The following is a 13,336-nucleotide window of genomic DNA, read 5'->3' as shown; positions in this document are numbered from 1 at the left end:
CTCCAATGTACAGTTCCCCCCACCCACCTATCCCACCTCCCCCAATGTACAGTTTATACGTCAAATGTATATACACTCTTTTTCTGGACACTTTTTGTATCACAAACAGTACTGTATTTGCAAATCTGGTATGTCATAAATGTATAGATGTAGCAGTACTGTCTATCTGTATGTCATGTGTGTCATATATGTTATGATGAATTTAAAATGGGGGACCCTGATGTAAACAAGACGAAAGTCTTTCTCTGGTCTGCATCCCCTTAACAACTGTGTGTATTGAGCTGTACTGTACTGTACCCATTCTTCATCTGTTAATAAACTTTTCAATCAATCAATCAATCAATCAAAACGCTGACAGAGATGTGTCTCCCATCCGTGAATCACTGTGAAGCTCTGGATCTGGGTCATGTCAGCTGTGATCTCTCTCGGCGAACAACAGAAACAAAGAAGAAGAAAATAAATGAAAATAACACAAAGCAAAAAGGGGCATTTCACCATTCTTTTCTCTCTTATTATTTCACACAGATTCTGGCCTCATGAGCCTCACCAACTCCCTCCATCTCCTCCACCTCTCCTCCACCTCTCCTCCACCTCTCCTCCACCTCATCCACCTCTCCTCCACCTCTTCCCCACCTCCTCAAACCTCTCCCCCACCTCTCCTCAAACCTCTCCTCCTCTCCTCCACCTCTCCTCTCCTCCACCTCTCCTCAAACCTCTCCTCCACCTCTCCTCTCCTCCACCTCCCCTCAAACCTCTCCTCCACCTCTCCTCCACCTCTCCTCTCCTCCACCTCTCCTCCACCTCTCCTCCACCTCTCCTCTCCTCCACCTCTCCTCTCCTCCACCTCTCCTCCACCTCTCCTCCACCTCTCCTCCACCACTCCTCCACCTCTCCTCCACCTCTCCTCCACCTCTCCTCAAACCTCTCCTCTCCTCCACCTCTCCTCCACCTCTCCTCCACCTCTTCTCCACCACTCCTCCACCTCTCCTCCACCTCTCCTCCACCTCTCCTCAAACCTCTCCTCTCCTCCACCTCTCCTCTCCTCCACCTCTCCTCAAACCTCTCCTCCACCTCCCTCTCCTCCACCTCTCCTCCACCTCTCCTCCACCTCTCCCCCACCTCTCCTCTCCTCCACCTCTCCTCTCCTCCACCTCTCCTCCACCACTCCTCTCCTCCACCTCTCCTCCACCTCTCCTCCACCTCTCCCTCCTCCACCATCTCTCCTCCACTTCTCCTCCACCTCTTCTCCACCTCTCCTCTCCTCCACCATCTCTCCTCCACCTCTCCTCCACCTCTCCTCCTCCTCTCCTCCACCTCTCCTCCACCTCTCCTCCAGCTCTCCTCTCCTCCACCTCTCCCTCCTCCACCTCTCCTCTCCTCCACCTCTCCTCCACCTCTCCTCCACCTCTCCTCTCCTCCACCTCTCCTCCACCTCTCCTCCACCTCTCCTCCACCTCTCCTCTACTCCACCTCTCCTCCACCTCTCCTCCACCTCTCCTCCTCTCTCATCCACCTCTCCTCCACCTCTCCTCCTCTCCTCCACCTCTCCTCCACCCTCCCTCCACCTCTCCTCCACCTCTCCCCTCCTCCACCTCTCCTCCACCTCTCCTCTACTCCATCTCTCCTCCACCTCTCCTCCACCTCTCCTCCACCTCTCCTCTCCTCCACCTCTCCTCTACTCCATCTCTCCTCCACCTCTCCTCTCTCCCTCTCCTCCACCTCTCCTCCACCTCTCCTCTCCTCCACCTCTCTCTACTCCATCTCTCCTCCACCTCTCCCTCTCTCCTCTCCTCCACCTCTCCTCCACCTCTCCTCTACTCCATCTCTCCTCCACCTCTCCCCTCCTCCACCTCTCCTCCACCTCTCCTCCTCTCCTCCACCTCTCCTCCACCTCTCCTCCACCTCTCCCCTCCTCCACCTCTCCTCCACCTCTCTCTCCCACCACCTCTCCTCCACCTCTCCTCCACCACTCCTCCACATCTCCTCTCCTCCACCTCTCCTCCTCCTCTCCTCAAACCTCTCCTCCACCTCTCCTCTCCTCTCCTCCACCTCTCCTCTCCTCCACCTCTCCTCTCCTCTCCTCCACCACTCCTCCATCTCTCCTCCACCTCTCCTCCACCTCCTCCCACCTCTCCTCTCCTCCACCTCTCCTCTCCTCCACCTCTCCTCCACCTCTCCTCCACCTCTCCTCCTCCTCTCCTCAAACCTCTCCTCCACCACCTCTCCTCTCCTCCACCTCTCCCCCTCCTCCACCTCTCCTCCACATCTCCTCTCCTCCACCTCTCCTCCACCTCTCCTCACCTCTCCTCCACATCTCCTCTCCTCCACCCTCCTCCACCCTCTCCTCCACCTCTCCTCCACCTCTCCTCCACATCTCCTCTCCTCTCCTCCTCCTCTCCTCAAACCTCTCCTCCACCTCTCCTCTCCTCTCCTCCACCTCTCCTCATCCTCCACCTCCCTCTCCTCCTCCACCTCTCCTCCATCTCCTCCACCTCTCCTCCACCTCTCCTCCACCTCTCCTCTCCTCCACCCTCTCCTCCACCCTCTCCACCTCTCCTCCTCCTCTCCTCAAACCATCCCTCCACCACCTCTCCTCTCCTCCACCTCTCCTCTCCTCTCCTCCACCACCTCTCCTCTCCTCCACCTCTCCTCAAACCTCTCCTCTCCTCCACCTCTCCTCCACCTCTCCTCCACCTCTCCTCCACCTCTCATCCTCCTCTCCTCAACCTCTCCTCCACCACCTCTCCTCTCCTCCACCTCCTCCTCCACCTCTCCTCCACCTCTCCTCCACCCTCCACCTCTCCACCTCTCCTCCACCTCTCCTCCACCTCTCCTCCACATCTCCTCCACCTCTCCTCCACCTCTCCTCTCCTCCACCTCTCCTCCACCTCTCCTCCTCCTCTCCTCTTCTCCTCCACCTCTCTCCTCTCCTCCACCTCTCCTCCACCTCTCCTCTCCTCCACCTCTCTCCTCTCCTCCACCTCCTCCTCCACCTCTCCTCTCCTCCACCTCTCCTCCACCTCTCCTCTCCTCCACCTCTCCTCCACCTCTCTCCTCTCCTCCACCTCTCTCCACCTCTCCCTCCTCCACCTCTCCTCCACCTCTCCTCTCATCCACCTCTCCTCTCCTCCACCATCTCCTCCACCTCTCCTCTCCTCACCGCACCTCACCTCTCCTCCACCTCTCCTCCACCTCTCCTCGCCTCCACCTCTCCTCCACCTCTCCTCTCCTCCACCTCTCCTCTCCTCCACCTCTCCTCTCCTCCTCCTCTCCTCCACCTCTTCTCCACCTCTCCTCTCCTCCACCTCTCCTCTCCTCCTCCTCTCCTCCACCTCTCCTCTCCACCCACCTCTCCTCTCCTCCTCCTCTCCTCCACCTCTCCTCCACCTCTCCTCTCCTCCACCTCTCCTCCACCTCTCCTCTCCTCTCCTCCTCCTCTCCTCCACCTCTCCTCTCCTCCACCTCTCCTCCAACCTCTCCTCCACCTCTCCTCTCCTCTCCTCCTCCTCTCCTCCACCTCACCTCCACCTCTCCTCCACCTCTCCTCTCCTCTCCTCCTCCTCTCCTCCACCTCTCCTCCACTCTCCTCCACCTCTCCTCCACCTCTCCTCTCCTCCACCTCTCCTCCAAACCTCTCTCCCCACCTCTCCTCCACCTCTCCTCCACCTCTCCTCCACCCTCCTCTCCTCCTCCTCTCCTCCACCTCTCCTCAAACCTATCCTCCACTCTCCTCCACCTCTCCTCAAACCTCTCCTCCACCTCTCCTCCACCTCTCCCCTCCTCCACCTCTCCTCCACATCTCCTCTCCTCCACCTCTCCTCCACCTCTCCTCAAACCCCTCCTCCACCTCTCACCACCCTCCTCCACCTCTCCCCACCTCCACCTCTCCTCCACATCACCACTCCACCACCACACCTCCACCTCTCCTCAACCTCTCCTCCACCTCTCCTCCACCTCTCCCCTCCTCCACCTCTCCTCCACATCTCCTCTCCACCACCTCTCCCTCAAACCTCTCCTCCACCTCTCCTCCCCACTCTCCCACCTCTCCACTCCACCACCTCTCCTCTCCTCTCCACCACCTCTCCTCCATCTCTCCTCCACCTCTCCTCACCCTTTCCTCCACCTCTCCTCTCCTCCACCTCTCCCCTCCTCCACCTCTCCCACATCTCCTCTCCTCCACCTCTCCACAACCTCTCCTCCTCCACTCCACCACCTCTCCACCACCACTCCTCACCTCCACCTCACCTCACCTCACCTCCCACCTCACCACCATCTCCCTCCACCCTCACCTCCACCACTCCTCCACCTCTCCTCACCACCACCACACCACCATCACTCCTCCACCTCTCCCCCACCTCTCCTCAAACCTCACCTCCACCACTCCACCACCTCGCCCCCACCTCTCCTCCACCTCTCCTCCACACTCCACCACCACTCCTCCACCTCACCTCCACCTCTCCTCTCCTCCACCACTCCTCCACCACTCCTCCACCTCACCTCCACCACACCTCACCTCCACCACTCCACTACTCCATCACTCCCCCACCTCACCTCCACCTCACCTCCTCTCTCCTCCACCTCTCCTCCACCCTCTCCTCTCCTCCACCTCTCCTCTCCTCTCCTCCACCTCTCCTCCCCTCCTCTCCTCCACCACACTCCCCCACCATCTCCTCCACCACTCCTCCACCTCTCCTCTCCTCCACCTCTCCTCTCCACACCTCCACCTCTCCTCCAACACTCCACCACCTCACCTCCACCTCTCCCTCCACCTCTCCTCACCTCACCTCTCCTCCACCTCTCCTCCACCTCACCTCCTCCTCTCCTCAAACCACTCCTCCCACCACCTCTCCACTCCTCCACCTCTCCCCTCCTCCACCTCTCCTCCACATCTCCTCCACCTCTCCTCCACCACTCCTCCACCTCTCCTCTCCTCCACCTCTCCTCCACCTCTCCTCCACCTCATCCTCCACATCTCCTCTCCTCCACCTCTCCTCCACCTCTCCTCCACCTCTCCTCCACCTCTCCTCCACATCTCCTCTCCTCTCCTCCTCCTCTCCTCAAACCTCTCTTCCACCTCTCCTCTCCTCTCCTCCACCTCTCCTCTCCTCTCCTCCACCTCTCCTCCATCTCTCCTCCACCTCTCCTCCACCTCTCCTCCACCTCTCCTCTCCTCCACCTCTCCTCCACCTCTCCTCCACCTCTCCTCCTCCTCTCCTCAAACCTCTCCTCCACCACCTCTCCTCTCCTCCACCTCTCCTCAAACCTCTCCTCTCCTCCACCTCTCCTCCACCTCTCCTCCACCTCTCCTCCTCCTCTCCACAAACCTCTCCTCCACCACCTCTCCTCTCCTCCACCTTTCCTCCACCTCTCCTCCACCCTCCACCTCTCCACCTCTCCTCCACCTCTCCTCCACCTCTCCTCCACATCTCCTCCACCTCTCCTCCACCTCTCCTCTCCTCCACCTCTCCTCCACCTCTCCTCCTCCTCTCCTCCTCCTCTCCTCCACCTCTCTCCTCTCCTCCACCTCTCCTCCACCTCTCCTCTCCTCCACCTCTCTCCTCTCCACCACCTCTCCTCCACCTCTCCTCTCCTCCACCTCTCCTCCACCTCTCCTCTCCTCCACCTCTCCTCTCCTCCACCTCTCCTCTCCTCTCCTCCACCTCTCCTCCATCTCTCCTCCACCTCTCCTCCACCTCTCCTCCACCTCTCCTCTCCTCCACCTCTCCTCCATCTCTCCTCCACCTCTCCTCCCCCACCTCTCCTCAAACCTCTCCTCCACCTCTCCTCCACCTCGCCCCCACCTCTCCTCCACCTCTCCCTCCACCTCTCCTCCACCTCTCCTCCACCTCTCCTCTCCTCCACCACTCCTCCACCTCTCCTCAACCTCTCCTCTCCTCCACCTCTCCTCTACTCCATCTCTCCCCCACCTCTCCTCCACCTCTCCTCCTCTCTCCTCCACCTCTCCTCCACCTCTCCTCTCCTCCTCCTCTCCTCCACCTCTCCTCCTCCTCTCCTCCACCTCTCCTCCACCTCTCCTCTCCTCCACCTCTCCTCTCCTCTCCTCCACCTCTCCTCCATCTCTCCTCCACCTCTCCTCCACCTCTCCTCCACCTCTCCTCTCCTCCACCTCTCCTCCACCTCTCCTCCACCTCTCCCCCACCTCTCCTCAAACCTCTCCTCCACCTCTCCTCCACCTCGCCCCCACCTCTCCTCCACCTCTCCTCCACCTCTCCTCCACCTCTCCTCCACCTCTCCTCTCCTCCACCACTCCTCCACCTCTCCTCCACCTCTCCTCCACCTCTCCTCCTCTCTCCTCCACCTCTCCTCCACCTCTCCCCCACCTCTCCTCCACCTCTCCTCCTCTCTCCTCCACCTCTCCTCCACCTCTCCTCTCCTCCACCTCTCCTCTCCTCTCCTCCACCTCTCCTCTCCTCCTCTCCTCCACCACTCCTCCACCTCTCCTCCACCTCTCCTCCACCTCTCATCTGTCGTCTCAGTGCATACGTCAACCTCTCCATCACATAGATTGAATGGATGACTAATAGATGCTACAGTAGATCAAGCTGACAGGAGGTCTTCCTCTGTGGCAGGTGGACAAGACCTTCCAGGACCTGCAGATCCTCCAGGACCTGAACGGAGCCTGGATGGAGGTGGGACCTCGCTTCAGGGACTTCATGGAGGGCAGTGTGGAGATTCAACTGCTGCAGGTCTGGGCCTGGATCTATACTACGTTAGCTGTTGATGGGTGTTTAGCTGGGGTTGAAGATGTAGAAACAATTCTGATTGGGGACTGGAACACGGATATGCGACGAAAAGAAGCCCCCGTTTCCAAGTCCTTCAGTAGGTTTTGTGATCTGCACAGTGTCAGCCAGCTGATCACCCAACCCACACGCGTGCGTGATTCAACGCAAACTACCATTTTCTTTTTGATCCACTTTTTCTTCTCTTTTTTTCTATTTTCCTCCCATCCCAATTTAGCCGTGCCAATTCTCCCCTTCCCTGTCTTGAACGTTGCTCGCCGATACACGAGGAGGCAGCCTGTCACTTCTTTTCACCTGCCAGCGCGGTCTCTCATTTGGCGAGGAGTAACGTGTGGGAGGCTCACACTGCCCCCGCCATTTTCCTGTCTCTGCTGTGCAGGCGCCCTGACCGACCTGTAGGAGTCGCTGTTTACAACAACCAGATTACCACCCATCGACTCTCCTCCCCCGCTGACTCTGCCAATTGAGTCAGTATGACGGCCGGCCCAAGCCGGAGGCAACGCAGACAGCCGGATTCGATACCGGTGTCTCGTGCGTTGGTGACGAGCGCAATGTCCGCTGCGCCACCCAGCCGCCCAACACAGACTACCATTGACCTCATCCTGACCTCTGACAAGCCCAGGATCTCCAATAAAGGGGTTATAGCATGCGGGTTAAGCGATCATTATATGATATTCTGTAGCCGCAAAAAGCTAAAACAAAAGGCCGGCTGTCACAAAACAGTCACATCTAGGGACCTCAAAACCTACTCTGGCGAGGCCTTTAACTCTTTGACTGCCATCCTGTTTTTCCATCTTTACTCCCTGGAGCCAGCTTTTCTTTATTTTTTTTTTTTATTATCTTTTTCCCCCTCCTTTTTCCGATTTTTCTCCCATCCCACTGTTAGTCGTTATGCCAATTCCCAACCCCCTTCCTGGTTGTTGCGCACCCCCCCCTACTGTTGGTCCGGGAGGCCGGAGACTGTCACATGTTTTCCTCCGACACATGTGCAGCCAGCCGGCAGCCAGCCTGGCCGCGCAGATTCTCACTGGGCGGGTGTAACGTGTGGAAGGTCACACTACCTTTCTCCAGATCCTACCCTCGCTGTGCAGGCGCCCCGACCGAACTGTAGGGGTCGCTGTCCACAACGCCCAGGACCCACCCACGGCTCCCCTCCCCCTAACTCAGCCAAACGAGTTAGTATAGCGATCAGCCCGAGCCAAGGCAATGCTGACTCTCCGGGAGTCGAGACCTGGAGCCAGCTTTTTTGACACGATGTTTGCAGACTAGGGCTGACCCCTATTAGTCGATTAGTCGACTAATCAGTCGAAAGGAGCCGTAGTCAACTGCCAACCTCTTAGTTGAATACAGAAAAAGAAAATATATATATATTTTTTTTTATCATTCTTTCCAAAAGAAAAGAGGCCTAGAAGCGTGGCTAACGCTAATGGCATGCATTACAGAGGCTAACTGCCTATGAAAACAGGCACAGAGGCACTGAAAGAGGATTTCACCCATCTAATGAACACACTAGAGTAGACTATATCAAGATGTATCCATCAGTGGCCCAATTGCATGCTTTTGCAGAGGACAAGAAGCCTTCAGTCGACTCCTTCAGACATTAAGCACCCCCCACAGCCCAAATGGAATGATAAAAAAATTATAATAATAATAATTATATATATATTTTTTTAGTCTACTAATAGTCAACTAACGGCAAATTTTGGCCAATCATAGTCGACTATCCAAATCCTTAGTCGGGGACAGCCCTATTGCAGACCCATCGTATATTCTATATTATAGCTATGGAGACAATACAAGATACAAGATACAAGATACAAGAGTTTTATTTGTCACGGCATACAGGTATACAGTGAAATGCGGGGGGTCTCGCCCGCAACGATGTGCATAATACAAGTAATAATAATAATAATAATAATAATAATAATAATAATAATAATAATAAGAGTCCAACCAATAGAGCGACATAGTGCAATAAACAAGTAAACAAAGTAGGCATATCGGTATCTGTACAATAGTATGGCAATAGTATGGCTCTCTGTAAGCGGAGAGCCTATTGGGATGCTAGATCCTAATGTGAAACACTGTGATTCTACCTGTCTATCTTTTTATGCTCGCTTATGCCTGTATTTTTTACTGTTGTGAAGCACTTTGAACTGCAACCTCTGTATGAAAAGTGCTATACAAATAAAGTTATTATTATTATTATTATTATTATTATTATTTGACAGGCACTATTTATACTCCAACATGGAAAAAAACGTTTATTTCTACATGCCTTCGTTTGTGCTCTATCCCAGGCTAAAAATCATCCCATTTCAAAATAATCCAGTCTCGTCTCCTGGGCCCTCATTTATCAATGGTGCGTACGCACAGATATGTGCGTAACCCGTGCGTACGATCATTTCTAAGCAAAGTGTGGGACTTATCAATTTGAACGTGTGCTTGACTTTGTGCGTATATTTGGCCTGCTTGTTTGGCATGGGGGGGGGGGGGGGGGGCAGACGCAGAACACCCACCTCCAAACGCGATTAAATATTGTTTCAAATAAAAAGCGAAATACTATTATTTTGTGTCATGTTTCCAAATAAGATTGGTCACAACGAAATGCTTTCTACTTCAATTTGTCGGTTAGAATAGATGACCTCCGTTGAAACTTCACTGAGACTAACAGTCTATTTGTGAGCTCCCGCACAGACGTGATAATAATAATAATAATATTAATAGCTTAATTTTATATAGTGCCTTTCAAGAGATTCAAGGTCGCTTTACATAGATAGGGGGGGGGAAATAACAAAGTAACAAACATAGTGGACAGACACAACATATAAATATGATGATGGAATTCAAGTTTGTATTGATCACATATAGGCAGGCTACACATGGCGTAGGCTACATCATACATGGCAGTGAGATTCATTGTTCTTGTATATGCTCTTGTATTATTGTTTATATAGGCTACCCAATACTGACATCAAAATAGATTGTATGCCTCTACAAATCATATGTGTTCGTGTCGTAAACTGAACCCAAACCGGAAGACTGCTCCTAACACGCGCGAATACCTGACCCGGAAGTGCTACACTCTTGAACGTGAACTTTCCAAGTTACGTTCAAATAAAAGTGCCTTTGGTATAAAGAAATAATAAATAATAATAACCACTTGTAAACATTTGTAAACAGGATTTGATAACATCTCAATCCTTAATAAAATAATAAACAATAGTAACCCTTGGAGACATTTATAAACAGGATTTGGTGACATTTCAAACCCCAATAATAATAATAAACAATGTCCAATTGACCTTGTTACATTCACCCCTCCTGAAATTTCACCAACATCCTGTGTCAGCAGAGCAAGGGGGACATACAAAGAGAAAAAATATATAGGTAGTCTACCACTAACCTAAACTGGCACAAGATACAAGGACCTAGTCCCCTAGTCAACTCAAAAGTCACCCCCAAAAGAGGTTCAGAGAATAAAAAAGATTGATCAAGTCTCAGAATTCCCTTAGACCAGCACGACGCCTGATACGCCACACCATTCTTGGCACTTATTAAAGAAATGATAGACACCTACTAAGAATTTTTTTTTATCTAACCGGGTCTCTAGTGCTCCAGGCTCTAGCTCCATCCCTCACACTCGTTCCTGAGCTATCACTCCTGCAACAGGAGGTATCTAGCATCTGAGTGTATAGAGAAAAAAACAGAAATCCCCACTAACACCCACTGGCTCCAAAAAAAAATACATACTGGGTCTCTAGTGCTCCAGGCTCTAGCTCCATCCCTCACACTCGTACCTGAGCTATCACTCCTGCAACAGGAGGTATCTAGCATCTGAGTGTATAGAGAAAAAAACAGAAACCCCCCACTAACACCCACTGGCTCCAAATAAAAATACATACTGGGTCTCTAGTGCTCCATACCACCCACACCACCCCTCTCTAGGTGTGTGTTTAGCCGTCTAAAGGACGAGACTGACCACCAGTGCTGTCACCGGGCGGAGTCTGCCGCTGGTTGGGCTGCTGAGGACAATCCCTCTTCCAATGCCCGGGAGACAAACATCTCAAACATCTGTTCTCCCCTCTGCAGTGGGAAGGAGTGGAATGGTCAGGAGAATTACAAACCCTGCACAACCGGCGCTGTGTGTCAGGCACCCGAGCTGCGGCGCTGGCTGGCACTTTAGTCTGCACTGTAACGCCTGGCCTTGGTAGTGTACCATAAAAGACCGCCAGGCCGGGCATGCTCGAGTATGACAGTTCACCAAAATATTGTTTTAGTATGTCAAAAATCATGTGAGGGTTCCTTGTGTGGTCAATAGACTTGTTGTTACGCAACTTTATCCTTACCACATCTGCTTTACCCATGAGCTTAGATAGAATCTCCTGTGATTGCTCACCAACTGGAGTGGCTCGTTTCCTCATGTATGAGGTAACCAAAATCTCCCACTCATAAACAGTGAATTTGTCTGAACTATCACCCCTGAATATAGGTGGCTCTGTGTCAATTGTCACTGGATCTGGTCCTGTTGCTTCCGTCTCTGAGAGCCGGTTGTAAAATCCCCCCTCCCCAATCAATTCAATATCAACTACTACATCTGTATTCCCCCCTTCTGCCATTGTCCTACTCTCACCCTTAGGTGTTCTGACTCAACAGAAGAAGAAAAAAAATTAAATAACCTGTTCAGGTATTTTAAATACTGTAGTAGAAAGAAAATAAAAAAAAATGTAATAGGAATGACTTTACATAAGGGGTTAACCAATCAAATAAATAAACCCTTATATATTATATATACAATTAATATCTAAATGTCTTCTGCACATCCACTGACATGCATCCTCATCTTCATGTCTTTCTCTTCTTCAGTTCATTCATTGTCTGTTCACAATTTACAAAACAGTAGCCTTTCCACCTCTCCAGGGCCATTCACTGTCTGCTGTGCATACCACTATGCTTGAGCCACGTAGGATGACAAGTTCTTTTCACCGGCCACTAGATGGCAGCGTTTCACCACTGTCTATTGTGACATACCTTCACTGACTGAAGCCCCGTAGGGTGAGGTTCTTTTCACCGGCCACTAGATGGCAGCGTCTCATCATTGATGAAGGCTGTGTTGGTTGACTGTGGTCTGCAGTCTACAGTCTGCAGTTCCCCCGGCGAACGATCTGATGTCGATCTCCTTGATTAATTCGGGTCATCGGCTCCAATGTAACGGATGTTCTGTCCGTGTTCTCCTGCGTTGTGTTCTGGTTGTGATGCGAAGTGAGGAGTCAGCACACATGGACACTGTTCAGTCTTTTATTTGGTGATCTGCAATGGAGTCACCAACCTGCATGGAACGGGTGGTCAATGCCACAAAAGGAACAGCGTCACAATACATTCACTCGTCAAGTCTCCACGTTGAGTTCGTGTCGTAAACCTGATAAACAATTATATTTGCACAATAAATCACATATTAAGGCTCATACCTGCATGGAACGGGTGGTCAATGCCACAAAAGGAACAGCGTCACAATACATTCACTCGTCAAGTCTGTTGACAAAGAACAACCAATTGACTATATAGCCACGGTGAAATACACAGACTAAAACCTTCAATTGTGCACACCATACAACCACACCGTTCGTCACAACTAGCAAGTAATTATTATCGACATTCAATTCTTATACAAAATATATACAACAGTATGAAACACAATAGTGCGGCGCGCCACAGTAATACACATACCTCCATGTTGAGTTCGTGTCGTAAACTGAACCCAAACCGGAAGACTGCTCCTAACACGCGCGAATACCTGACCCGGAAGTGCTACACTCTTGAACGTGAACTTTCCAAGTTACGTTCAAATAAAAGTGCCTTTGGTATAAAGAAATAATAAATAATAATAACCACTTGTAAACATTTGTAAACAGGATTTGATAACATCTCAATCCTTAATAAAATAATAAACAATAGTAACCCTTGGAGACATTTATAAACAGGATTTGGTGACATTTCAAACCCCAATAATAATAATAAACAATGTCCAATTGACCTGGTTACACATACAAGTAGTTAGAGAGAATGGCTGAGGCTTCCGCCCCAGGCAATCAGCTGAATTAGCCCAGGTAAAGAAGAGTGAATGCTGCCGGGAGGAGCCCTATATAGTGAAAAGGGGGAGGAGGGGGCCCCAATTGATAGGTAAAATGGGTGGGTGGGGGGGAACGCAGGATAGGGAACAAAGGGGAGGGGAGGGGGGTGTCTTTACATGAGAGTTGGGGGGATCAATATATTATTCCACAGCGCTCAAAAGACTTCATCACCACAGAGGTCAGGGCGACAGGTCTGTAGTCATTTAGTCCACTGGGCCTTGGCTTTTTGGGGACAGGGATTATGGTGGATGTTTTAAAGGTGACATGCATTATAAAATGCATTTGAGTCTCTAGCATTGTATTATAGTAATAGGAGTTAGTATCAATGTGTTTTTGTGTCTAAATACCATATTGGCGGATTGCTCTCATTCAGGTCAGACCATTTCCTGCTCCAGTTAATTAGGTCGTTCTGATTTGACTCGCAACGTGACGTCACCATGCGCC

At 51.9% G+C, this 13,336-nt stretch overlaps 1 protein-coding gene across 1 annotated transcript in view; it reads left to right on the top strand.

Annotated features, from left to right (window-relative positions):
- abca7 (ATP-binding cassette, sub-family A (ABC1), member 7) overlaps positions 1 to 13,336 on the top strand; it is a gene marked incomplete at its 3' end in the record, with an annotated part of 264,520 nt that overhangs the window by 75,850 nt on the left and 175,334 nt on the right. The window contains 1 exon segment of the mRNA XM_084318477.1: positions 6,591 to 6,707. Coding sequence (XP_084174603.1) covers positions 6,591 to 6,707 — 117 coding nt within the window.

The sequence above is a fragment of the Notolepis coatsorum genome (assembly GCF_963971535.1).
Source record: "Notolepis coatsorum genome assembly, chromosome: 7".
Taxonomy (NCBI): Eukaryota; Metazoa; Chordata; class Actinopteri; order Aulopiformes; family Paralepididae; genus Notolepis; species Notolepis coatsorum.
The sequence above is the reverse complement of the archived record's forward strand: the minus strand, read 5'-3'. Positions and strand labels throughout refer to the sequence as shown.